The sequence below is a fragment of the Vicugna pacos genome, chromosome 9 (genome assembly GCF_048564905.1).
Source record: "Vicugna pacos chromosome 9, VicPac4, whole genome shotgun sequence".
Lineage (NCBI taxonomy): Eukaryota > Metazoa > Chordata > Mammalia > Artiodactyla > Camelidae > Vicugna > Vicugna pacos.
This window is the reverse complement of record NC_132995.1, coordinates 45,476,140-45,502,225: the sequence shown is the minus strand read 5'-3', so window position 1 is coordinate 45,502,225 and position 26,086 is coordinate 45,476,140. Positions and strand designations below refer to the sequence as shown.

At 36.4% G+C, this 26,086-nt stretch overlaps 1 protein-coding gene across 3 annotated transcripts in view; it reads left to right on the top strand.

Annotated features, from left to right (window-relative positions):
- Window positions 1–26,086, top strand: part of SF3B3 (splicing factor 3b subunit 3) — a 44,097-nt gene that overhangs the window by 10,979 nt on the left and 7,032 nt on the right. For 2 of the 3 annotated variants that reach the window (XM_006199695.3, XM_072967696.1), the window contains 9 exons: window positions 6,320–6,485; window positions 8,895–8,990; window positions 11,216–11,288; window positions 17,701–17,852; window positions 18,154–18,309; window positions 19,060–19,215; window positions 19,889–20,032; window positions 22,674–22,796; window positions 23,480–23,634. In XM_006199695.3, the coding sequence (XP_006199757.1) occupies window positions 6,320–6,485; window positions 8,895–8,990; window positions 11,216–11,288; window positions 17,701–17,852; window positions 18,154–18,309; window positions 19,060–19,215; window positions 19,889–20,032; window positions 22,674–22,796; window positions 23,480–23,634 (1,221 nt within the window). Of the gene's footprint in view, window positions 1–6,319; window positions 6,486–8,894; window positions 8,991–11,215; window positions 11,289–13,230; window positions 13,259–17,700; window positions 17,853–18,153; window positions 18,310–19,059; window positions 19,216–19,888; window positions 20,033–22,673; window positions 22,797–23,479; window positions 23,635–26,086 lie in introns of all 3 variants that reach the window. The other variant, XM_015235503.2, reaches the window with a different exon arrangement.

Below are 26,086 nucleotides of genomic sequence, written 5' to 3'. Positions count from 1 at the left end.
TCATTGTCGAAAAGTCAGAACGTGTATGTAAGCAAAAATGTCACCTATAATCCTTCTACCCAAAGATATTTTTGTGTACCCTTCTGAAGTGTATATATATTTAAATGTTTTTACAGCAATACAACTATGCACTATGTATTTTTTTGTAACTTGCTTTTAAAATATAGTAATAAATGATAAATATTTTTCTATACCAATAAACAGATCTTTAACATCATTTACTTTTTGGTAGCATCTTTTTGTCCTCCACTTTTTTGTGGTAAAATGTATATAACATAAAATTTGCTATTTTAACCATTTTTAACTTTAATTTGGTAGCATTGATTACATTTATAGTGTTGTGTTGTCATCGCTGCCATTTTCCCAAACTTTTTCATCACTTCAAACAGAAACTCTATACTGATTAGGGAATGATTCCCCATTCCTGTTTCCTAACTCCTAGTAACCTAAGTGGAATGGTACAACATTTACTCTTTCCTGTCTGACTTATTTTTCTTAGCTTATATCATAATATTTTCAGGGTTCATGTGTAGCATTATCAGCACTTTATTTTTTAATCTTTGAATAATAATCTACTATATGTCTACCACATTTTGTTTATCTGTTAATGAACACTTGGATTCTTTCCACCTTTTGCCTATTGTGAAAATGCTGCATTGGACATTGGTCTGCAAATTTATCTGTTTGAGTCTTTTTTAAATTTGTTTGGCTATGTATCCAGGAGTGGAATTGCTGGGTCAGATGGTAATCCTGGTTAACTTTTTGTGGAACTGCTGAGCTTTTCTATAGCCACTGTGCCATTCTGCATTTCTAGTATGTGTGAGGGTTCCAGTATCTCCATATCCTCAGCAATGATTGTTATTTTTCACTTTTCTGGTTATAGGCAATAGATGTGAAGTGATATTTCTTTGTGGTTTTGATTTGCGTTTTCACCTGGGATCAGTGATGTTGAGTATCTTTTCATGTGGTAATTGGTCATTTTGTTTACCTTTGGAGAAATGTTTAAGTTTTTTACTTGGGTGGTTTGTCTTTTTTTATTTGCAAGAGTTTTTTTAATATTCTGAATATTAATCTGTTATCAGATTCATGGTTTGCAAATATGTTTTCCTATTCTGTAGTTGTCTTCATTTTCTTGATAATGTTTTTTGATGCACTAAAGTTTGTAATTTGATGAAGTTCAGTTTATCCTTTTTTCCTTTGTTCCTTGTGCTTTTTGTATTCTAAGAATCCATTGCTAAATTCAAGGGTATGAAGATTTACCCCTGTTTTATTCTCAGGGTTTTATGAATTTATTTTTTATGATTAGGTTGTTGATCCACTTTTTAAAATTGAGCTGTAGTTGATTTACAGTATTGTGTTTCACATTTTTTCATTTCAGATTTTTTTCCATTACAGATTATTATAAGATACTGAATATAATTCTCTGTGCTATACAGTAAATTCTTGTGCTTTATTTTATATATAGTACTATGTATTTATTAACTCCATACTCCTAATTTATTCCCTGTCCCTTCCCCTTTGGTAAACTGTAAGTTTATTTTCCATTTTATTTTTTATCTAGTACTATGTATTTATTAACTCCATACTGCTAATTTATTCCCTGCCTCTTTCCCCTTTGGTAAACTGTAAGTTTATATTCTATATCTGAGTCTGTTGCTGCTTTTTTCTTTTTTCTTTTTTTTTGTTTGGTAGTATAGTCAGTTTACAATGTTGCATCAATTTCTGGTATATCACATAATGTTTCAGTCATGTATATTTGTTTTCATATTTTTCATTTTAGGTTACTATTGTTCTTTTTAAAATAAGTTCATTTGTGCTTTTAGATTCCACATGTAAGTGGTATCAGATAATATTTGTCTTTCTCTGTCTGGCTTCACTTAGTATGATAATCTCTAGGTCCATCCATGTTGCTGCAAATGGCAGTATTTCATTCTTTTTATGGCTGCGTTATATTTCAGTGTGTGTGTGTGTATGCATTTGCATTTGCATGCGCATGCGCACATCCACACCACATCTTTATCCATTCAACTGTCAATGGACACTTAGGTTACTTTCATGTCTTAGCTATTGTAGATAGTGCTGCTATGAACATTGGTGTGCATGAGTTAAAATTTTTATAGGATGCTAAGTAGCAGTTTAAGTTCATTCTTTTACATGTGGAAATCAGTTGTCCTAGCATTATTTGTTGAATGTACATCATTTTTAATGCCTATACAATATTCCATTATGTGGGCATGAGTTAATTTACTTAAGTAAGCTTTTATTTGTTGTTAAGTAGACTTAAGGATATGGTTGCTAGATTGAAGAGTACACGTTTTCAAAGTTTTTGACACATTGCTTAATTACTAAAAGTTTTTGCTGATTTATGTTTTGCAGCAGGGTATGTTGTCTATTTTGCTTCATATTGTCTACACTAGGAATATATATATATATTTATATATATATATATATATATATATATATCAAGCTTTGCTAATTTGGTAAAATTTTTGTTTAATAAAAAGATTGGACTTTTTTCATTTATTTGCCTAGCAGTATATCTTCTGTTAATTGCTTAATCCTATCTCTGCGTAATTTCTATACTATCCTTTAGTCAGGGACATTTTGGAAGAGGCAGTATAGTCTACCATAAACTCTGAAGTCACACTGCCTGGATTACAATCTTGGTTTTATGTTTTCTAGCAGTATGTCTCAATTTTCTCCTTTATCAAGTGGGGATAATAATAATGTATATCTTACTGGATTTCGTGGGTATTTAATACAAATGTCAGATACTAAGAAGTACTTTTATTGTGTGAGCATTCAGTAAATGTTGATTAATCCCATTCTTGTTATTTTACTCTGGAATGTAGAAAGTTTTGGAGAGTGAATAAAGAGCAAATAAATAATAAAAACTACTCATAATCCTAGGATTCCAGAATAGTCACTTCAACATTTTGTTGTATCTACTTCCATTATCTTTATTTTTTAACATGTATAGGTAGTTTTATTTTAGAGAACTGAAACATTCTACAAAAAACTATTAGTTTACTTTTTCAAAAAAGCAGTACATCTTAAAAAAAACTTTCTGTATCAGTGAGTCTTTATTTTTCACTTAAAATTTTTATTTTGTTTTTTCATTATGGAAATTTTCTAACAGGCACAAAGGAAGAGAGAATAGTATAATTAATGAATTACACTGTTCAGTATAACTACATGTGCCCATCACTCAGCTTCAACAAAGGCCAACCCATGGCAAATCTTATTTTATTTACACCTCCCCGAAATAATAATAGTTTATTAATATAATCAAATGGCCAGTCAATATTCATATTTCTCTATTGTCTCAATATTTCTCCAGTTGATCTGTTCAGATCAGAATATTAGCAAGACCCATACATTGCATTTGGTGTACAGTATACATTTTTAATGGCTACATAATATTTTATGGCTATATCCCCTATTGCTGGGTATTTAGGTGGTTTGTACTTCTGCTGTTATAAACAGTGCTAAAATGGACGTTGTGGGTATATCTTGGCACGTTAGCTGAATAAAGCCATGGTAAAATTCCTGTATGTGGGGTGAGATTTTGATAGGAATGCCAAATTGTCTTTCAAAAGATGGTATCATTTTACATTCCCACCAACGGTGTAAGGAACCTTTTTTCTTCTCAGTACATGACAAAGGGAGAGTTAATAAGCTTTTGAAAATCATTGAATAAAAATGGGCAGTTCAGTCAATAGAAAAATGGTTACAGGATTTGAGCATGCTTTTCACAGTAAAAGACATACCAGTGGTCTATAGGTATAATATGTAAAAAGATTTTTAAGCTCATTCATAATTGAAAGAATGCCAGTCAAAAGAGGGTACCATTTTTTTCATCTAGTAGATGGCAGACATTAAAAACTTAGATAATAACCTGTACTGATAAGGCGATAGCTGCAGGCATAAGGTATTATCTTCTTGCCTATTACCTTGTGCAGATAGTGTGTTTGCTAGGATTTACACATCCCTATAGTCTATAAAGTCTTCTAAAAGTTTTTAATACAGACAATGATTTCTTTTGTTCTGAAGAATAGTGGTGTACATTTGTTGAGTACTTGTCTGTATGTATCAGGCACTGTTCTGAATGCTTTTCTTATATTGTCTTATCTTGGGTTCTCCTGTAAGCAAAGCCTGAGAAAAGGACTAAGGTGCCAGGTAGATTACTGGGAGGTAATTGCAGGAAGCAAGAATGAGAGATCAGTGGGGAGAGGTAGGGAAAGAGGACAAGCCAATATTAAGGGTGTGTTGCCAAGGTTCCTGCTGTGGGCTATGGGAACTGGCTTCTGTCAAGACCTGCTGAGAAGCATGCAAAATGCCTCTGAAATTGGCCGCCTGGAGGTTAACACCAGCTCCTCTCCCTCCTGGGTTGAAAGTTACTCCTGGGGGCATGATCTCTCCTGTACCTTCTGTTGCTCAGGCAACCTCTCCTGGAATAGATGTTTTGGGGCAGAGTCCAGAAAGCTTACAATGCACAGATGGGATATTTATCAGAGTGAGATGGGTTTGAGCTTGTGAGAAATTAGCCATTACTGCTGCTGCTGAAATCTAGAAGACTTAAGAGTGGTGATTTGGGATATCAGAAACATGTACTATGGGTGTTAACTGATAAGGCAACCTGTTTATCAAACACTTAATTGACCGTTTACTATGTTCTAAGCACTTTACAAATATTAATGAGTAACATACTCTATAACAGTGTTGTTATCCCGTTTATAGTTTAGGGAACTGGTGTCACAGAATTTAAGAAATCTGATCACACAACTAAATCTGACTAAAACCTAGACCACCTGGTTCCAAAGTTCCTGCTCTGAAGCATAGCACTATAGTCACGGAAACTGATTCAACCAGAGCAACCTTTCCTGTGATAGAGATAGTGAACCCAGCATCCTTTTGGTTATCTAGCAGTTACTAGACAGGGAAGGTATCTTTGAGAGGTGATCTTTATCATCTGTATATAGACACCTTGCCTGAATAAGGAGTTTGGATTACTTAACTTTTTATATTCTGTCTTCTCAGTGCATTTGTAAATCTTTCAAGGATAACAACTACTTGCTTTTCCATAATTTAGCATAGAATCTGATGGGTTTACCAAAGTTAAATGCTGATGTTTATTTGGCTTATTTGAGACCCTGATTTAATCATTTATCCTGCTCCTAAAAAGCTACATTCAGTTGTTCAAAGCGCTTTGTATTGAAGGTTTGCTGTATTACTTAAAGAATAAACATGACCAGTAGCAGTGTAGTGTTTTATTTTAATTGAGCTGCTTCCCACAAGTAGGCTCATTGCATACTCAGTTTGTGATGGTATATTGTTACAGATTATCTACTCCTAAATTCCGTTCTCTCTCTCTTTCTCTCTCTCTTTTTTTTGTGTGTGTGTGTTTTGTGTTTGACTCAGTTTATAGAGCCAGAGGACAGACAGAAAAGCAAGATGATTTTGTTGCTTATTATTTCTGGATATGTTTATGTTTCGTTGTTAGGAATAATATTATCTGCATACTTTTACAAAGTCATCAGTGTTTTTTTGTTAGATTTGGCCTGGTTAATGGTTAAAATGGGAAGTGGTTATAGATTTTCTTTGGATTTCCTTTATCCATATTTCATTTTATTTGACAAAAATTGTTCTTATTAGATGCGATGTAATGCTCTAAGTACTCATTGAATTCTATAGGAAAGTATTTTTCAATTTTGCAAACAAGACAAGTGAGGCACAGAGAGATAAAGTAATAACACAACTGAGGGGCAGAACTAGGATTCAAATCCAGGCACTCTAGTCGAGGCTCAGTGCTTTTTAACCACTGTATGCTGTAACTTCTTGTCACTGTACCAGTTTGAATTCAATAGTCTTACATTTTTTGCCCCTGCTCTTAAGTAGAAAAGCTCACTCATAAGCAGAGATTTCAAACTATAGATGCTGACTCAGCATAAAGTGATTTATGAGCATTATCTGGATGGCAAACATCTTCAGACAGAAAATTTTTTAAAAATGCTATTTGCTTTTTTTCTTCCAGTTGTGTTGAGATATAATTGACATACATGGGTGTAAGTTTAAGGTGTGCAACATAATGATTTGACTTACATACGTCATGAAATGATTACTGCAGTAGGTTTAGTGAACATCCATCATCTCATTTGGTATAACATTAAAGAAATAGAAAAAAAATTTTTTTCCCTTGCGTTGAGAACTCTTCGGATTTATTGTCTTTTGACAGCTTCCATATATAGCATATTAATTATACTTATCATGTTGTACATAAGACAAAGCATTTTAACTAAAGTCTTTTGCTTTTCCCCAGTTACTTATATCAAATTGCACATCTTGGAGATGATGATGAAGAACCTGAGTTTTCATCTGCCATGCCTCTGGAAGAAGGAGACACATTCTTCTTTCAGCCAAGACCACTCAAAAACCTTGTGCTGGTTGATGAGTTGGACAGCCTCTCTCCCATTTTGTTTTGCCAGGTGTGGGTCTTTTCAGTCACTATAATGAGCAATGCCAGCCAGCTGGTTTTTAATCTGAATGAATTTAAGGTTTTAACTCCAATTAAATTAAGGTCTAGTTTAAGAGTTAGGTTTAGCAGAATGTCTGTGGAATTGCCAGTGTTAAGGGTGAAGCAGCTAAAGGTACTTGGGTGATTAAAAACCATCACATAAATCCTAGGGCTTAATTTTTTTTTTTATTATAAAAGTCTTGTTTTATAAAAATTCAGATTGTACAAAGCTAAAAAAAAAAAAATCCTGGGCCATGGTGAAGGATTTGGATTCTTTTATTGGGAAGCCCAGCCCATCTCTGTTCTGCTTCCCTTTGAAGCTGTTCCCATTGGCCTTGTTAAATGTAATTTCACCTTTTTTAGAACTTTGACTGAGGTACACCTCTAGCAGTTGGCATATAAAGCCCTGAATTAGAGATTTTTTTCAAACATGTTTTATCTTTCAAAGAATATTAGGTCTTAAAAATCAGGAGCCATGAATTTTTGTATCCTCTAAAGACAGTGGCAAACTGAGTTGAGTGCACAGTAAATATTTGTTGGCTCAATAACGGGGGCAGTAATTAAATATTTCTCACTCGTGATTAGAGTTTCATTCTGTGCTCTCTCCAGAGAAGTTCTAAACGCATGTTACTTGACACAAAAATGTTAACTGAGGCCCTCCTTGTTAAATTGACTTCTCAGTTAATGACCACAGACCAATAAATCTTTTGTTAGAGGGGAAAAAAAAGAAAAGAAAAAATCCTACCCCCAGTCTTTTCAACCCTCCATTGCACCAATCCTTCACCATTAATAGCTTCCAGTGATTGTTTCCAGGCATTTTCTCTGCACCTATAAGCATGTGTGTTTTTCTTTTTAATGTAATGCCCTCATCACGGGATTCTGAAATAGACCTTTTATCACTGAAGAGTCTATGAATTCCTTTATTTATCTCATTTTAACACTCATTTCCTCCTTAAAATACTCCAGAGACACTAGGATCATTCAGTAACAGAGCCTTTTTAGGAAACCAGGGTGGCCCAGGATGGGGATTTTTGTCTCCCACTACTGGTGTTCAAGTGTAACAGGAATTTTATCATGTCAGTGTATCCTGGTTTCCTTGGGTTCCAGTGATCATTAGGTACCACCTGACCTTGTCTAGATGATTATACTTTCAGTAAGAGAGAGTTTTGCTAACTGTGTGCTAGGGACTCAGGTCGGCAATCAGTCACTCTTCCTGGCAAAATGAACAGTTCTGAAATTAACTGCTTTTCCTTCTTCCTGGGAAAGGGTTAGTTCTAAGGGCAGTAGAAAATAAGTATGAGTAATTCCTAATTGGGTTATTAGTAATTTTTTTTTCCATTTTCATTGGAATTTGAGGAAATAATTGTGTAAATAGTTTGTAGATCAAGAATAAAATGAACAGGAAGTTCAGGTATCTTTAGCAGTACTGTAAGCATTTTTTGCTACGTATTTCTTCTAGCCTGATGAGTCATCTGCATCCCCTCTCTGAATAATATTTTTAAATGTATATAGTAATAAACACGATTGTCAAGATAGCAAGTAATTTTTTAGGTTGTGAAAAATTAATATATGTGCTTCTGTAATGGGCTTTAAAATAACAAGATGCTTTTAAAATAGGTGAGTTAATTTTTTTTTTTTTAAGAAATCAGTGTAAAGGCTGTATACGCTCACAAGCCGCTTGTTCATCCATGTTACAGTAGGCGGCACTGCCTTACAGGCAGTCAAAAATTTTCATTTGAATTGTACAGCTTGACAAAATTACAAATACAAATAACTGACCTCTAATTGTACTGGAAAGCAGCTAGATGTCTGGGTTACTAGTACAAGAACACATGGCTTCCCCATTTGGTGGCAAACGACCAGGTGCAAAGTTACCCATTAGTTGATCAGACAAATCATAAGAACATCTGTAGATAGGGTAACTGATCATGTGCATTCTAGCAGCAGGTCTAAAAAATACAATTTTGAAGTAGTGATGAGAGAAGTGATAATTGGCGGTATCTGTAAACTTTAATGTTGGTGACAGAGTCACAGATAATGGTCATATAGTTTATTATCTATATTTTTAGTTGGAAGGAAACACCAAAGTTTTAGTTTGTTATATAACAGCTTCACTTACTGTAAAAAAAAAAATACTTCATTAACTCAAGAAGCTATATAAGCCTCTTTTTGTTGGTAAAACTTGTTTCAGACTGGCTTGCTTTTTGGAATGTTGGGTCTTTTTCATTCCATACCCCCAGAAACTGTAGCAATATTTACAGCCTAATATACTAAAAAGCCTTACCTACTAAAAAGTGGTTTGTCTCCCTGAGAATAATCAGGTTTGGGTGCGGAGAATTATCACAAGCAGACATTTTCCCCCCTAACTTTCTCCTTGCAGATAGCTGATCTGGCCAATGAAGACACTCCACAGCTGTATGTGGCCTGTGGTAGGGGACCCCGGTCATCTCTGAGAGTCTTAAGGCATGGACTTGAGGTAAGATTGAAATTGCTAGATCATCTGCAGAGTTTGGAGGGAAGCATTGATAACGCAACCTTTGGCTTTATTCTGATGAGACTAAAAATGTATTTAATGTTTCTGTGAAACAATGTTTTCTTCCTTCCTTACTTCCATACAGTTTAGAGTGTACATGTCCTATTCTTATCATGTTGGCACGGTGGGCATATTTGAAAAATTTGGCAAATGGAGATAAAAGGGGAAAAACACCTTTATTAGTTCTAGGTTCATGGAGATTAGGAAATCTGCATGGCACGTTTTACTCCCTTTACTTTTAGGTCTTAATTCAAAGTTTTTAGATACTTATAAACTGTTAATACTTTGTATACATTTTTGTATCTTACTTAATTTATTCCTTATTACTGTGTACTCTAAAGTTATGCTATTTTTAATGTTTTTGCAATAAACCTCCATAGTAGGTGGGTTGTAATTTATTTAATGAATCCTTTATTGTTGGACTTTCTGGGTGATACGGACACCTAAAAAATATGGACAAAATTATCTTCTCAGATCCCATAACCTCTTCTCATCATGGTTCTAGTGTTGATGCCTTTTAGCAAGTGCCCTGGACTTGATTTTGTTAGGAGTAAAATAAAGCTTCCTGTGACAGTTTGCTTTTAGAGCTTGGGGTTGGCAAATTCCAGACTCTTAGAGGGCTACTGCCTATTTTTGTTAATTTTTATTGAAACACTGGCAAGATGACCTCAGTTTTGAATTCTGGCTCTACTACTACTAAATAGCTATCACTAAGCTTTTGTTTCCTCTTCTGTAAAATGGGCTTAATAACAGCACCTGCCTTAAAGGATTGTTGTGTGAATTAAATGAGAATGCATAGGAAGCAGTTACCAAGGTTTGGCATACGGTAACTGTTCAATATTCAATAAGTGTTAGCTATTAATATTGCTGTTCAAAAACATTTTAACTCTGCCAAAATGAGTATTTTGGCATTCATCAGGTCACCCAATTTTCAATGATTCGAATGCAGTTGAGACCAGTAGTTCTTGATTAGTTACTGCTCATTGGATCCTGTTGAGTAGCTGTTGAATGAAAGCAAGTACTCAACACAAAAAATACATACATGCATTTACAGAAAATTTGTGTACGGTATAAAAGATAAAGGATTCAATTAAGAATCATTGTTTTGGAGCCCCTGCCCCCTCTCACTTTTTCCTAATTCTATAAAAAATGTCTTTGTTATATATAAAAAATATTTTCAAATTCTTGAATATTGCTGTGTTCCTTTATGTCTGTTTGTTGAACCTTATTGTCTAGCTAGATTATGGTCTCAGTTGAGCAGGGACACTGTCAGATACTACATTCAGTGTATAGACTGTAGTATACCTGACATTTACATTTTATTGATGATGAAGCTTTCTAGGGTTCTCCTGTACCATGATCAGGTACTCCTATTATTACATCAGTAAACCAACGAAAGAGTAATACCTTTCACATATGTACTTGAGTTCTTCCTATAAAAGGTACAGTGTTTTAGGCTGCTTATTTTTTTGTCTCTACATCATTTAAGAAATATTCAATAAAATTTTTATTTTAGAATGGTTTTGGATTTACAGAAGAATTACAAGGACAGTATAGGGCAGTTCATGTGTGACCCACACCCAGTTTTCCCCTCTAGATCATTTGAGTTCTCATTTAAGAACCAGTAGGACATTCAGAGGATTCTTGACTCTGACCTTAAGGAGTGTAAAAATCTAGTAGGAAGGACAAAACAGTTCCTCAGATCACTTTTTATGTAAGTATCCTAAGAGGTGGCGATTGTGATTTCTGTAAGAGCTTATAGAAGGAAGAGGAGATGACTGCCAGCCAAGAGGATAAGGGAAGATTTTTCCTAAAGGATGTAACATTTGAATTGTTCTGTGAAGAGAGTTGGAATTTGGCCTTATGGGAGTGAGAGAAAGAAATGGGATGCTAACTTAAAAGGCCTGTTTCATTCCCACATGCTCACTTTTTTGTGTGAGTTTGGATGCAACAATTATCCTGTTGCTGCTTGTTGAAGTCTGTTATGGGGATTGCTATTACCTCTTGCATTTTGGTTCTTACGTACTTTCTGACTGGATGGTTCCTTTCTTTTAATTTAGTATATACAGTGTGATTCCTGCCATATTGGAACTGTGTTAGCTTGTGTAGTTGTGAGCAAGGAGCTGAGTTTCATACTCACTGGATATGTGGTTTGTCTCTTCTGTCAGGTATCAGAAATGGCTGTCTCAGAGCTACCTGGTAACCCCAATGCTGTCTGGACAGTGCGTCGGCACATTGAAGGTAAGCAGTCCTTTCCTGACAGTCGAAATGAGGGTCTGGGTGCCATTGACAATAGAAGGCTTAAGAAGCTGTATTTGTAATACTTCTATATCACTTCATCTAGCACCATATACTAGAATCTGGCCCAATACCATGTTTTTGAGGCTCTTGCAGTCAGGATGCCTTCAGTAACTATTTGTACACATGGATAATGGGTGTGTAGGGTGGCTGTTAATATTCAGTACCTATATACTTAAGTATCATAGATAGAGCTATTTCTGCCATGTGTCATGTTCTTTGACTATATCATCTTTAAGATATTATTTCCGTCTGTAAGAGGTATGGTATAGAGGTGAAGTTTTTGCTGCTTCATTTTTCTTCAACCATGTTTTCTCTTGTGCTGAAATCACAGTGAATTGAAGGTGTTATTCTACGTATTAAGAGATTTTGTAAAGCTTAGTCAGTCCTGCTTAGTGGATGAGTATGTGCTTAAGGAAAGCAGAGGCTGATTGAATGGAATCAGAATTTTAGAGTGAGTGGAAAAGAAGGGATGGAAGAAAGAGGAAATCTGAGTTCCTGAATACAAATGGTCACCTCATCCTAAAAATTTGAAAGTTATGTGAAAATGAGTAGTAGTGCAACAACAGGAAAGTCTTGTGACAACTGAATTTCAGTCCCTTAGAAATAAAATTCAATTCTCATTTTCTGTTTAATTCTTTGGAGTTGTAGGTCATTTCTACTCCTAGACTTTATTTTTCTCTTATTCCCTCAGGAATGTGGGACTGGCCAGTATACAAAGCTTTTTCAAGAAAGCAGCTGGAAATCTTTCTGATATTTAGATGTTTTGGTTGTATGGAACAAATTAAGGGAGCTAGGAAATGTGTAGGAGGGAAACCTCTATTAGTAGAATACACATTTTAATGGATTTTGTTTTCATGTAGGGATTGGAATCCAATCTGAGTTCAATAAAAAGAAAAAAGTGAATAGGAAATTAGTTTCGTTTTAGCTGAGAAGAAGATAATTATTAGATGCTTGGTTTTGAAAGATTTCCCCATTTTGCGTAATGTCTTCATAAAGAAACTGGTCAGTGTTGATGTTCACGTTTAGATTGGTGGCTGGTTGACTGGTTGATAGTAAGGGTCTTGAAAACTTTGCTTAAACTGAAGTAGAAAGAACCTTTGAGATAAAACCTAATGTGTTCCTCTTTTTTGTTTGTTTTTAATTATTAAACTTTATTGTAAAATAGATTTGTATTTGCAGAAAAGTTACCCCTCATTTTTATGAAGAAGGCAGAAAATCACAGGGGTTGACTGTCCCAAGATAGCACACCTAGGTGATAGAGACTGAAAGCCCTGTCTCCTGAATCCCCATCCACTGCTCCTTTGACTAACCTTGCAATGGGAGTCTGGGTCCTGCTGGTTTTCTTGGATAAGTTTAGTATTCTTCAGCCTGCTGTCTTTTGAGTGTCTACCTTGTACTCAGAGTAAGTAAGATAGGATCCCCACTGTTAAGAGTACTTGCCATCTAAAAAAGAAGACAAGTATACAAAACTTTTGTGTGTTCTGATGTGATGAGAGGCATGTTGCCAGGAAGGGTTAGAGAAGAGGGAACAGACGTTTTTAAGAACCAGGAAAGGGTTTTGGGGTGATGTTTGATAAGTTAGTGATAAGCAGTATGTTGCATGATGGAATTTGTAGCTGAAAAATTTTCTCCTCTAAATACCAAAATCTAGGAAATAATTACAACCTGATAAGTTTTACTCTTTAGAAACTATAATTTGGGCAGTCATCCACAAAACCAGGTCAGGTTCTTTCTCTTTATTCTCTTTTCAGATACCCTTAGTTACTGTTGAGTGAACATTCCACATGTCCACACATGCTGCAGTCTTCCAGGCAACTACTAACTTTGGCTGGTACTTGGTGATGCACACTACCAATACCAAGCCTTTTTTTCTCTTCCACAGGTGGCTGTGAAGGTGCTGATCACCACAGGTGTGTACCTATTGCCAGGGTCTACCATGGGGTCTTAGAGTTTACCCAGGGAGAGGGAACTGCACAAAATATAGAGGCTGCCCTGATAACATCTCTCAGAGGGTAACTTTGCAGTTGGCTGTCCATGTGCACTAGGTGCATACCCATCTTTGAGTAGTCTGAGGCAGGAATCAGCTTCTCTTACTTTCTCCCACAGGATGTGAAACATAATCATTTTGTCTTTCATTACTTTGAAAGAGCTGTAGCTAGAAAACCTTAACTTTATACTCCCTTGGAGTTTCTGTATGTTCCAGGTGTAGTGACTGAAAAGATTAGGCCCTGGAGAAAGTCCCCCTTTTTCTCTTTTTCTTTTGAGTATAATCAGGACTGTGCTGAGGCAAGACAAGGACTGAGTAGTCTGAATATAAAGTGAAAATGAGATATTGGAGGCCTAAATTATCTGGATGATCACTCCCTTTACCCTTTGGAGTGGGCTGTTTGTTGAGTTTGAGATACTAAGGTAGTGGAAAGAGAATAAAGCATTCCCTCTTCTGTGGGCTGCTTACACATTGCTCAGACAGATGGAAGTCCTGTTTAACAGACAAAGATGTATCTTCATACGCTGATAGATTCTTCACTGAGGTATGAACTCATGTTCTTTTAGATGAAACTTGCAGCCTCTGGAAGAAGACAACATAGATACTCATAGTTCACAGTCCATCGAGCATCTTTATTTTTATGTCTGAGCAATTTGGGACCTTGGGTCAAAGAGAAGATAAGGAACTTAAGCAGCCCTTTTCCTCATTCCCCCCATTCTCTACATACAAGTTTAAAATGTATGATTTGGGTTTTGTGTTTTTTTTTTCCTGGATGCCCTCCTTTCCCCTTAACTGCAAGAAGAGTCCGAAATCTTGGCCAGTTAGAGCCCTTTGTTGTTTGGCTTTAATTTGCTTTGACAGGGCTTTTTAAGATACTAGGTTTCAGTGTTGAGAATGTAGGAAAGGACACAGTATTCATTTAACGTTAAAATTAAGCAATTCCTGTTGTTTTTACACACCAAAAATTTCCAGTTCAAAAACTTAGGGCTGGAGTAAAGCTTGTAAGTTTGGTGTTGTGTGAAGACTGATGTTGGGTTTGTTGTAAGCTATTAAGATACCATTTTGGGGATAACCATATCTATACTCAATATTTTATGGTGGTGAACAGTGTGGTCTTAAAAAGCCATTTTATAAGGTGTCCCCAGGGTATGTGATACATGTTGACACTTTACAACAAAATAATCTAAAATCAACTGTTTGTCTAGTGTTACTCCTAATTTGGAAATTGAACCCTTACTCTGGATTCCTGGTGTAGCCATTAGATTACAACCATCGGGAAAGATCTTTGATCCTTAACTTCTTCAGCCACCCAGTTGATATACACAGATATTATTAACTGAAGCAAAAGTTTTGCAAAACAGTACTTAACCGTTACTATGTGTGAAGCACTATCATAAATTACATTTATTTCTATATTTCTATTTTAAAATGCTGATTGAAATCCACCAAGTTGATTTTATGTCCTGCTAATAGGTCAGAATGCTGATATAGGTTATACCAGTATTAATACATTTTCATCTGGCCCTTTTTGCTGTGAAGAACACTGATTCTATTGAAAATGACAAGTAATCTTAGTTCAGTTGAACCACCTTTGGAGCAATCAAAATTCAAACTATGTCCTTGATGTGGGTGGGATGGATCAGACCTATGGCACTGAGCTCTGATAATAATCAAAACAGCATGGTATTGGCATAGAAACAGACATGAATCAACAGAATAGAATAGAGAGCCCAGAAATAAACCCACAGATTTATGGTCAATTAATCTTAGACAAAGAGGCAAGAATATACAGTGGAGAAAAGATAGTCTCTTCGGCAAGTGGTGTTGGGAGAACTGGACAGCCACGTGTAAATTAGTGAAGTTAGAACACTCCCCTCACGTCATACACAAAAATAAACTCAGAATGGCTTCAGGACTTTGTTTTAGACAAGACACTATAAACCTCTTAGAAGAAAACATAGGCAAAACATTTAATGACATAAATCTTAGCAATGTTCTCCTAGGGTAGTCTACTCAAGCAATAGAAGTAAAAGCAAAAATAAACAAATAGGACCTAATTAAACTTAAAAGCTTTTGCACAGCAAAGGAAACCATAAGCAAAACAAAACAACAACCTGTGGAAAGGGAGAAAATATTTGCAAATGAAGTAACTGACAGGGGCTTAATTTCCAGAATGTATAAACAGATCATACAACTTAATAACAAAAAAAACCAAACAACCTAATCCAAAAATGGGCAGAAGACTAAACAGATAATTCTCCAGTGAAGACATACAAATGGCCAGTATGCACATTAAAAAATACTCAATATTGCTGATGAACAGAGAAATGCAAATCAAAACTACAGTGAGGTGTCACCTCACACCAGTCAGAATGGCCATCATTAAAAAGTCCGTAAATGATAAATGCTGGAGAGGATGTGGAGAAAAGGGAATCCTCCACTGTTGGTGGGAATGTAGTCTGGTGCAGCCATTATGGCAAAAAGTATTGAAGATTTCTCAAAAAACTAAAAATAGACTTATACGATCCAGCAATCCCACTCGTGGGCATATATCTTGAGGGACCTCTAATTTAAAAAGATACATGTTCTCCAGTGTTTATAGCAGCACTGTATACAATAGCCAAGATGTGGAGACAACCTAAATGTCCATCGACATATGACTGGTTAAAGAAGCTGTTATGTTTATACAATGGAATACTACTCAGCCATTAAAAATAACATGGATGGACCTGGAGATAATCATTCTAAGTGAAGTAAGCCAGAAAGTGCAAGAAAAATGCTATATGATATCACTTGTATGTGGAATTAAAAAAAAAAAGACAAATGAGCTTATCTACAAAACAAACAGACTCGCAGAGTAAACAAACTTATGGTTACCAGGGGGCAAGGGGGTGGGAAGGGATAAATTGGGAGTTCGAAATTTGCAGATACTAACTACTATATATAAAATAGATAGACAACAAGTTTTTTCTGTATAGCACAGGGAATTATATTCAATTTCATAGTAACTTATGGTGAAGAAGAATATGAAAACGAGTATATATATGTATATGTATGACAAACATGCTGTACACCAGAAATTGACATATTGTAAACTGACTATACTTCAGTTTAAAGAAAAGAAATCTTGTTCATCTGGCTGGCAAAACTTTGAAAATAAAGAATGGTCCAAGTATATCATTCTTAAGAAAAGTTTATCACTAGATATGGTACTAAAAAATAAAAATGCTCCAAAAAAATCCAAACTATGTCCTTGATATGGGTAGGATGGATCAGACCTATGGCATTGAGCTCTAACAAGGGCTTAGGCTAGCAGGGTCTTTTAGCTACTTCTGCTAAGAGTGAGGTAGCCACTCCAATTTTAGTACCTTGTCTACTTGTCATTCTGTCCCATGTTTGCCTGATTTCTGTGTGAAGGGGACAGAAAGAGGGGAATTGATACAGAAAATTCAAATGTTAAGTAGGAAAATCTTAATTCTTTTTTAAAAAACAAATATATACCTTTATTTAGCATTTATCAAGCTTTATGCCAAACATCGTGTTGGATGTGAGACGCAAAAGCTGTTTTGTGCTGTAGGGTGGAATGTATGAGAAATAGATTAACTGGGATCTGCATGAGAAACTTTGGGGATTGCCTATATGACCTCCTTGAGAAACTCATTTGTGTTTGTTATCCAAATACATTTTATTAAATAAAAAGCAAATCCTCATGACCACTGAATAGTTATATTTTTAAATGTGAAAAACTAGAGAGGTCAAAGGGCTGACAATATCAACTACCTCATCCCTTTCATGGTTATACAGTATTTATACATCACTCCTATTGGGACATCTTGGAAATCTCAGTTTCCAACCCTAGAAAGACTTAGTTTCATGGAGGCTTAATCTCTATTTTGTTCGTTAGGTCTTGTGTTCCCCCATAAGCTTCTTTTGGAAGAAGATGGAGACCTTTCTTGGTAATAGGGAGTATCTTTCAAGAATGGATTGTGATTAGCATCTCGCATGAATAAACAGGCTCTAGCTTCAATATGTACAAATACCGTAATATTCAAATTTTCCTCTTGCTTTGTCCTCTTGCATTTTTCTAGCAAATGTCTCAAGAAAATATTAGCTTGCAGAGGTATTAGATATGGGCATGTCTAATCTATGTACTGTTTAGCTATTTAAGGAAGTATGTCTGTAGGCTGTTACGACCCTCAGTTACCTTTTGGATCATCCTATGCTGTTTTCCACATGATTGTGTGTCTGATGACTACACATAGAAGAGCCTTCGAAGGTTTCTGAAGAGAAAACTTAGTGTGTCTCATTTGGCTTTGTAACTAATGAATTCTTAGCTAACCAACTTCTTTCTTTTTCCTTTTTCAGATGAGTTTGATGCCTACATTATTGTGTCTTTCGTGAATGCCACACTGGTGTTGTCCATCGGAGAGACTGTGGAGGAAGTGACTGACTCTGGGTTTCTGGGCACTACCCCAACCTTATCCTGCTCCTTGTTAGGAGATGATGCCTTGGTGCAGGTGAGGATTCTCAGAGAGCTGCTTAACTGCTCACCTTTGTCCTTTTTTTGATCTCATTATGGTGTAGGCTGTTGGGTTCACATAAAGCTGGATGCTACAAACTTCTTTGATGTGGATGTTGCAAAATACGAACTCTTCTGAAGTTAACTCTGACTGGTCCCTCTTAACTCTTTTTTCATTGACCCAACTGGTACGTCAAATGCAGTGCCTCTAGATCTGACAGGTCTGATAGGTGTCAGGGTCATGCTTGAGTGATAAGTCAAATTGCTAAAGTCAGGTTTCTTTCTGTTACTGCCTCTAGGTGTATCCTGATGGCATTCGGCACATACGAGCAGACAAGAGAGTCAATGAGTGGAAGACTCCTGGAAAGAAAACAATTGTGAAATGTGCAGTGAACCAGCGACAAGTGGTGATCGCCCTAACAGGAGGAGAGCTGGTCTATTTTGAGATGGATCCCGTATGTTATTTTACCCTTTACTGTGGGACTTACTTAGGGTTCAGAGGTGAAGATAGGAGTTGCAATCCAGATATCTAGATTAAATATTCACGAGAAAGAGAATTGAGGAGGGAAAGAGTCCAAAAGCCCTTTTCATGGGAGTTGAAGGTGGATACGTTTTCATGTCTTTAATTCTAATTTGAGTTAGTAAATCCCATCTTAGCAATGAAACACTTTTTCTGCCCTTCACACTCGTACTTTCTGCCAACTATTTGCCATACATTTAATCTACGATCTGAATCAATTTTGGAAATTTTATTTTACTTTTATATATAGAAGGATGTTAGGTATACTTAATTATGGTCTCAGGATGTCTCTGGATATGGCCAACTGTATAGTCTAACTACGTATGATTGAGTGTTTTTTTTTGTCCTTATTTGAATTCTCTTTCACCCAAAGTATTTTCATGAACAAATAAACAGTTTTGTATATTTCCATTTCCTGAGAGCTAGATTGGCTTAGGAAATTTGTGGTGCATTATATTGCCAAAGGTCTCTTGATTCTCTTGTCAGTAATTTTGCTTGCTGTTTGCAAAATACTGTAGAATTTAGTCTTGGAACCTCAAGTAGAGAAATTCTTAGTCATTGATTATAGTGAGAAGAGTGAGAGGAAGCCAAAAGGAACTTAACAAGCCCCCTTTTCTTCCCCAGGTTCAGGGCTTGGGGGTGAATTGGAGTGGCTTGTGACCTTTTTTCATCTCCATTCCTGTAGTCAGGACAGCTGAACGAGTACACAGAGCGGAAGGAAATGTCAGCAGATGTGGTGTGCATGAGTCTGGCCAACGTGCCCCCTGGAGAGCAGCGGTCTCGTTTCCTGGCTGTGGGGCTGGTGGACAACACTGTCAGAATCATCTCCCTGGATCCCTCGGTGAGTGTCACTGTTGACTTCAAGGATTTTCCAGTTATTGGAATCTGAGCACCTGGTCCATTCCTGATGTTCTTCTCTGAGATCAGCTAGACTGGACCCTGAAATCTGTACCTTTTCCTTCTCCTGATTATTGTAGCAGCACACCCCAGAAGTCTTCTACAGTGCTTGAGAGATGCAGGTCTAAGACTACTAAATTCGGAGGGAGGGTGTAGCTCAGTGGTAGAGTGCATGCTTAGCATGCACAAGGTCCTGGGTTCAATCTCCAGTACCTCCGTTAGTTAATAAACCGATTACCACTCCTCTCCCTGCCCCCCAAAAAACACTTATGAAATAAAACTACGAAATGCTTCTTCGCCATAAGTCTTGACTCCCTTTATTAGTTAAAAAAAAACCCCAAGACTGTTTACAGAAGAGGATCTTAATATTTGAGGTGCCCTTTGCTTATTTACTTTTACCATTATCCACTTTTACAAAAAGAGGAAAGCGTGATCCTCTCTAGAGCTTGTTCTAAGGTTCAGTTTAACTAGTAGCCCACTACCTATTTATAATTCACTCCTCAGGTTTTCCCTGTCACAAGAAAGTTATTCTTCACTCCTAGAATTGGGTTTCTCTGGTTAGGTTTTTTCCCAGATGGTCACTTACCATGTTTTATTCTTGTCTCTTTCCCCTTTAGGACTGTTTGCAACCTCTAAGCATGCAGGCTCTTCCAGCCCAGCCTGAGTCCTTGTGTATTGTGGAAATGGGTGGGACTGAGAAGCAGGATGAACTGGGTGAGAGGGGCTCTATTGGCTTCTTATACCTGAATATTGGGCTACAGGTAAGAGATCCAGAAGCTCACATTGTTGGTATCAGGACTTCTTTTATTTTCTTAATTCCTTTGTTCAGTACAGGCATTTTTGGTGCCCAAGGTTTCAGTTACCCACTTAATGAAAAGTGAATGGTGCTGCTCTCTGTTCCTCTTTTTTCAAGTCTAATTAGATGAAATCAGGACTGGAAAAGAATATTTTTATAAGCAGTCTTTGGTAAAATTGCTTTGTGATCACTGTTCCGGGGCAAAAACTAGATGGGGTCCTTAAGAGTCGTCTATAGTTCTCAATATGCAGCTTTTGAAACTAATAAAGTCTGTCTGTTTCCTTGAGGGATTGGTTCCAGGACCCCTCTTGGATACCAAAATCCGAGGATGCTCAAGTCCATTATATAAAATGGCATAGTATTTGCATTTTCTTCTGTACATTAACTCTTTTTAAGTAATTGCTGTGCATGTGTGGCAAATCCAAGTTTTGCTTTTTGGAATTTTCTGGAATTTTTTTCCTCGAATATTTTTGATCCATGGTTGGTTAAATCCACAGATTCAGAACCCACAGATATAGAGGGCCTCACAGTTCATAATGGGCTCCGTTAGCAATAAAGGACCAATAGGTGTTCCCTGTTGTCAAAGCAGCTGAGCTCTCCATGGCATGAAAAGCAGGAACCTAAGGATCAGAGAGTGTCAGATTTTTGACCATATACTTTTCATTTTTCTTTATGGTTATTTACTCAGACATGTAAATAATCTAGCCCAGGTACTTTTTAATTTTACTTAATTTAGAAATTCTCAAACATGCACACGAGTTAAACTAATGTAATGAATCTCCATGTACCCGTAACCGGTTATCAGTGTTGCTATTCTATCTTTTCCTCCTCTTTTCTTTTGCCTAAAGTATTTTAAGGCAAATCTAATACGGTATATAATTTCATCTATAAATATTTAAGAATGTGACTCTAACAGATGTGTGTTTTTTAAGGCCCTAATGTTATCATGCTTAACAAAATTTTAACAGTTGCTTAATATCATCTGATAGCTTCTGTGTTCTAGTTTTCCTCCTTTTTTTCTTTTTCCAAAAATGTTTTTACTTTTGGCTCTACTCAGGATCTACATAAAGCTATCTCTAGTTTTTATCTGCTTGACTTATCTTTTTATGTTTCTTTTAATAACTGTCCCAACCTTTAAAAAAATTTTTTTTATAAGGAAATCAGATCATTTTTCTTGTGGAATTTCCCATCTTCTGGATTTGGCAGTCATTCCTTGTGTGATTAATGTTCCTTTATTCTCTGTATTTCCTACAAACTAGTGGATAGACCTAAACCATGCTACCCATTAAAAATAGAATACAAGCCACATGTGTAATTTAAATTTTTCAATAGCCACAAAAAAGGAACAGATGAAGTTAATTTTAATGTTTTATTTAACCTAGTATATCTAAAATACCATTTCAGTTACTAATCAGTATACAAATTAAGGTATTTTATGTTTTCTCCCTTTCTGTTTTTTTAAGTGTGGGGAGAACTAAGTCTTTGAAATTTGGTATTTTGTACTTTGAACTTAACAGCGCATTTCAATTCTGACTAGCCACGTGTGGCTTGATGGCTGTAGGATTGGATCGCACAGACCAAGAGGTTGGTTAGATTCAGATTTAGATATTTTGGGGGGAGGAGGTGAGGGACAAGAATATTTTATATAGGTGCCATTTGCTTCCTATTACATCACATCAGGTGGCATATGAAGTCTGGTTGTCCTACTTTTAGTGATGTTTGAATGTTTGTATCTATTTTAAATGATCTCTTTTAAAGCTTCTCATCAATCTTTTACTTAACAACAGCCATTGATACACATTGCCTAGATGCATTATGTCATTGGGGGATGGGAAATGATGATTTTCTAGTTCATTCTTCCTTTAATTAGCTGAAACTTTTCTCTAGAGACAAAATTTTCTTCATATCTTTGCTTACCCTGAAATACAGTTAATACAGGGAAAGGTAAATTTCTTTTTTTTTCCCTTTGTTTACTTACTTTCCGAGTAAGGACTTGATGCCATAGCAGTCTTCAGTGAGGACTGAGGAAGTGTTTTTTTTGGTTTGTTTGTTTTTTAACTAACATTATGAACTTGCAGATTTTTATATATTTGTGCTTCCAACTATTGCAGTCTTTTTTTGGATGTTTAATTGCCACATTTTAGATGAGTGGGAGTTCCCCTTTGAAGATGGCTCCTTTGTCCTTTTTAACATGATCCCACTATCTTTGGGGGCTTTGACACAACAAAATGGCCCACACATATCTGGAACATTATTACCCCAGACCTGAATTAGCTATTTCTCTTAGGATTCTTATTCTTTTTAAGGGAAATGGTATGTGGACACCACAGTGGGTATGGATATTTTAAACTGTGTATGTCTTAAAACTTATAAAGAAGAGTTTAACATACATGGTAAAAAAATTTTTTTAAGGATATACAGTGAAAGATAAGTACTTTTCATACAGTAAATGGTTAACAACTATTTGATTTAGTGAGAGAATGAATGAATTATTAGCATATTCTTTAAACCACCTACTCATTTCTTTCTATCTGCTCTGAAATAAAGTAGCTAAAGGAGTTTCCATTATGTATATAGGCTTTACCCATTCCTCTCCTTTTTATCAGAATGGTGTGCTGCTGAGAACTGTCCTGGACCCTGTCACTGGGGATCTATCTGACACCCGTACTAGGTATCTGGGATCTCGTCCTGTGAAACTCTTTCGTGTCCGGATGCAAGGCCAGGAGGCCGTAAGTAATGAAAGGGCTCAGGCATTATGTTTTGATGTTAGTGGCATCAGCTGAGAAAAGTCCCCTTGGTGTGAGATTTGCTCTGATTAATTCACCAGTATTATAGTTGGTCAGACATTAGCTCTATTTTGGTTAGTTTCCTTCATGTGGGAAGTCTTTGGTTCCTTAATGCAGAGCTTAACTGGAGTTTCATGGCACTGTGCCATGATTTGGTAATGGGTGAATCAGAATATTGATGCCTTCTGTCCTCAGGCTGAGCAAATGGAATGGACTGAAAGTTAGCTGAAAACCTCCTATGTAGGATACCATTACCCATGAGCAACCTGGTGTCAATATCATGGCTTACTGTGTAATATGAAAGAGGCTGGGAAGTGTTGTGTCCTTTGTAACTAAGAATATTAGTGGTGGTGTGTTCTCTGCTGGCCTTATGATAGTATTCCCATTTTACACTTGTGGAAACTGAGGCTCAGATTGAGTAGATCACCTGGCTGGTAGCCAGTAGCTTTTAGCAAATACTAAGCCATAGTGCCTCTTCTCTAGGCCTCTTTTTCTTAAGGTAGTCTTTTAGGTTTCTAAAATTCCTTGGGATATTGTACAGACTAAAATTTGGGGTTAGGGTAGTTTGGTTAGCATACTGTGTTTGAGCTTTTTCCAAGTTTATGGAGATGCTTTTCTTTCCTCAGGTGTTGGCCATGTCAAGCCGCTCGTGGTTGAGCTATTCTTACCAATCTCGTTTCCATCTCACCCCCCTGTCTTATGAGACCCTGGAATTTGCATCTGGCTTCGCCTCTGAACAGTGCCCTGAGGGCATTGTGGCCATCTCCACCAATACCCTGAGGTGAGAGAGTCCCAAAGTTGAAGCCCAAGGAGAGACTGGCAAAGAGCCAACTTTTCACTGTGTGGCTAGTGTGTTGCAATTGAAACCTTCATTTGGCTCAGGATATAAGTACCTGGTAGCTAAGTTTTGGTGTTTGGAAGTTTTAGCTTCTGTTTAGACTTTCAGGGCCAAGTTATAATACTCAGCAGAGTAGTTCAGTTTGTGAAATTTAAAATTCTTGTTTTCCAGGTACATGCCATTGGGTTAGTTTTAGAGCAGGCATTGAATCGGTATTTTGTGGGTTGTTTTTTTTTTTTTTTTTTTTTTTGTGGTAATGTCTCAGAACTTTTAATATGCTAGTGTCACTGTGAACCTCCAAGGTTTAGAATCTTCTGGCCAGGATTTTTCTTTTTTTTACTGAAGTATAGTTGATTTATAATGTTTCAGGTATACAGCAAAGTGATTCAGTTATACATACATATTCTTTTTCAGATTCTTTCCCATTATAGATTATTATAAGAGATTGAATATAGTTCCCTCTACTAGGTCCTTGTTGTTTATCTGTTTTATATGCAGTAGTGTGTATCTGTTAATCCCAGATTGATCCCTCTGCCCCCTCCCCCCGTCACTGGTAATCTTTTCTCACTCTGTCTTGTCATTTTCATTGTTAAATCTTAAATTTTAACCTCAGTATAATTATTTAGGCCTTTGCAGGTTAACAGACTATTTATAGTGATAATGATAGAGTGAGCACTATATATATTGCAAGATAGAAAATAACCTATTTAGTGTGACTTCTCAAGGTTTTTTTGTGGGGGTGGGTTTTAATGCCACTGGTGTCATTCATGTCCTAGTTACAACTATTGACAGTTCCAGTGGAACTCTTGCCTCTTGATACATGAATCACTATCACTTGTCAAGTCCCAGATTTGTCTGCAGCAGCTTTCAGGAACTCTTCAGTCATTGTTATCTCTCTTTCTAAGTTTCAGGCACTTTGTATACCTTCTACTCCAGCAGAATTGCTCTCCCTGCATGCCTTCATACATTCTTTCTTGGTTTTTGATCTATGCACCTGCCCCTGGAATGTTTCCCACACACATCTTTGTCTGCCAAGGTGTAGCCTCATCCATGGGCCCTCTAATTGTTTTATCTACGCGCGCTCATCTCCTAGATTCCTATAAATTTAAACAATTCCACAGACTTTCAAGCTTTTTTTAGCAGCAGCAGATTTTTCCCACAGAACAAAGTTGTGGAAGGCCTCTGTGTGAAACAAAAAAGCAGAGTTCTTGGAAGCATAGTTTAAACACTACTGTTTATAGTACTTACTGTCAGAACCAGTCAGTTCCACTTTTGACTATTATGAGTAATGTTGCTATGAACATTTATGTGCAAGTTTTTTTTTAAACACCTTTATTGTGGTATGATTCCTACAGAAAACTACATATTTCAGATGTACAATTTGATGAATTTTGATAGATGTATGTACAAGTTTTTATGTGGGTGTATTTTTTCATTTTCTTGGGCTTATTTCTGCAAGAGTGAAATTGCTGGTAACTGTTCAATTTTTTGAGGAACTGCTAGGCTGCTTTCCAAAGTGGCTACACCATTTTATATTTTCACCAGTGAGGTATGGAGGTTCCAATTTCTGGACATCCTTACCAACATTTATTATTATATGACTTTTTGATAGCCATCCATCCTAGAGAATGTGAAGTGATATCTTGTGGTTTTGATTTGCATGTCTTTGGTAGTCAGTGATATTGAATCATCTTTTCATGTGCTTATTGGCTATTAGTTCTTTGGAGTAATGTCCTTTTAGATCCTTTGCCCATTTTTGTAATTTGGTTATTGTCTTTTTATTATTGAATTGTCAGAGTTTTTTATATGTGCTAGATACAACTGCCTTGTCAAATAATATGATTTGCAGATATTTTCTCCTGTGGATTATCTTCACTTTCTTAGTAGTATCCTCTGACACACAAAAAGCTAATTATTTTTTAAATAATTATATTTTAAAAATTCCATCTGAGAACTGCCTGAAGTCAGCTTGGGTATCACCAGTGCTATATGCCCCACTTTGACAAACTCTGGCTAACCTCATATTTTCCAAGGAAGAATACAACATGAAAGCATCTGTGTCCCCTCCCATATTGTGTTTCTCACTGAAAGCAGGTCCTCCCTTTGCCTGGAATCTGCCTGTTGGCGTGGTAGTGTTCCTTTATGAAAACAGGTAAATGTGTGGGTGGGATCAGAAGAATCAAAGCTATAGGATCTGTGGTCATGGTTTTTGTTTATGCCACACTTACATTTTTCTTGCAGAATGACAATTTTTTTAAAAATTCTTCTTTTTTCTTTCTTGTATTTCTGTGTGTGTGTGTGTGTGTGTAGGGGGAAGTGATTAGATTTATTTTTTTGAGGAGGTACTGGGGATTGAACCTGGGACCTTGTGCATGCTGAGCATGCACTCTACCAC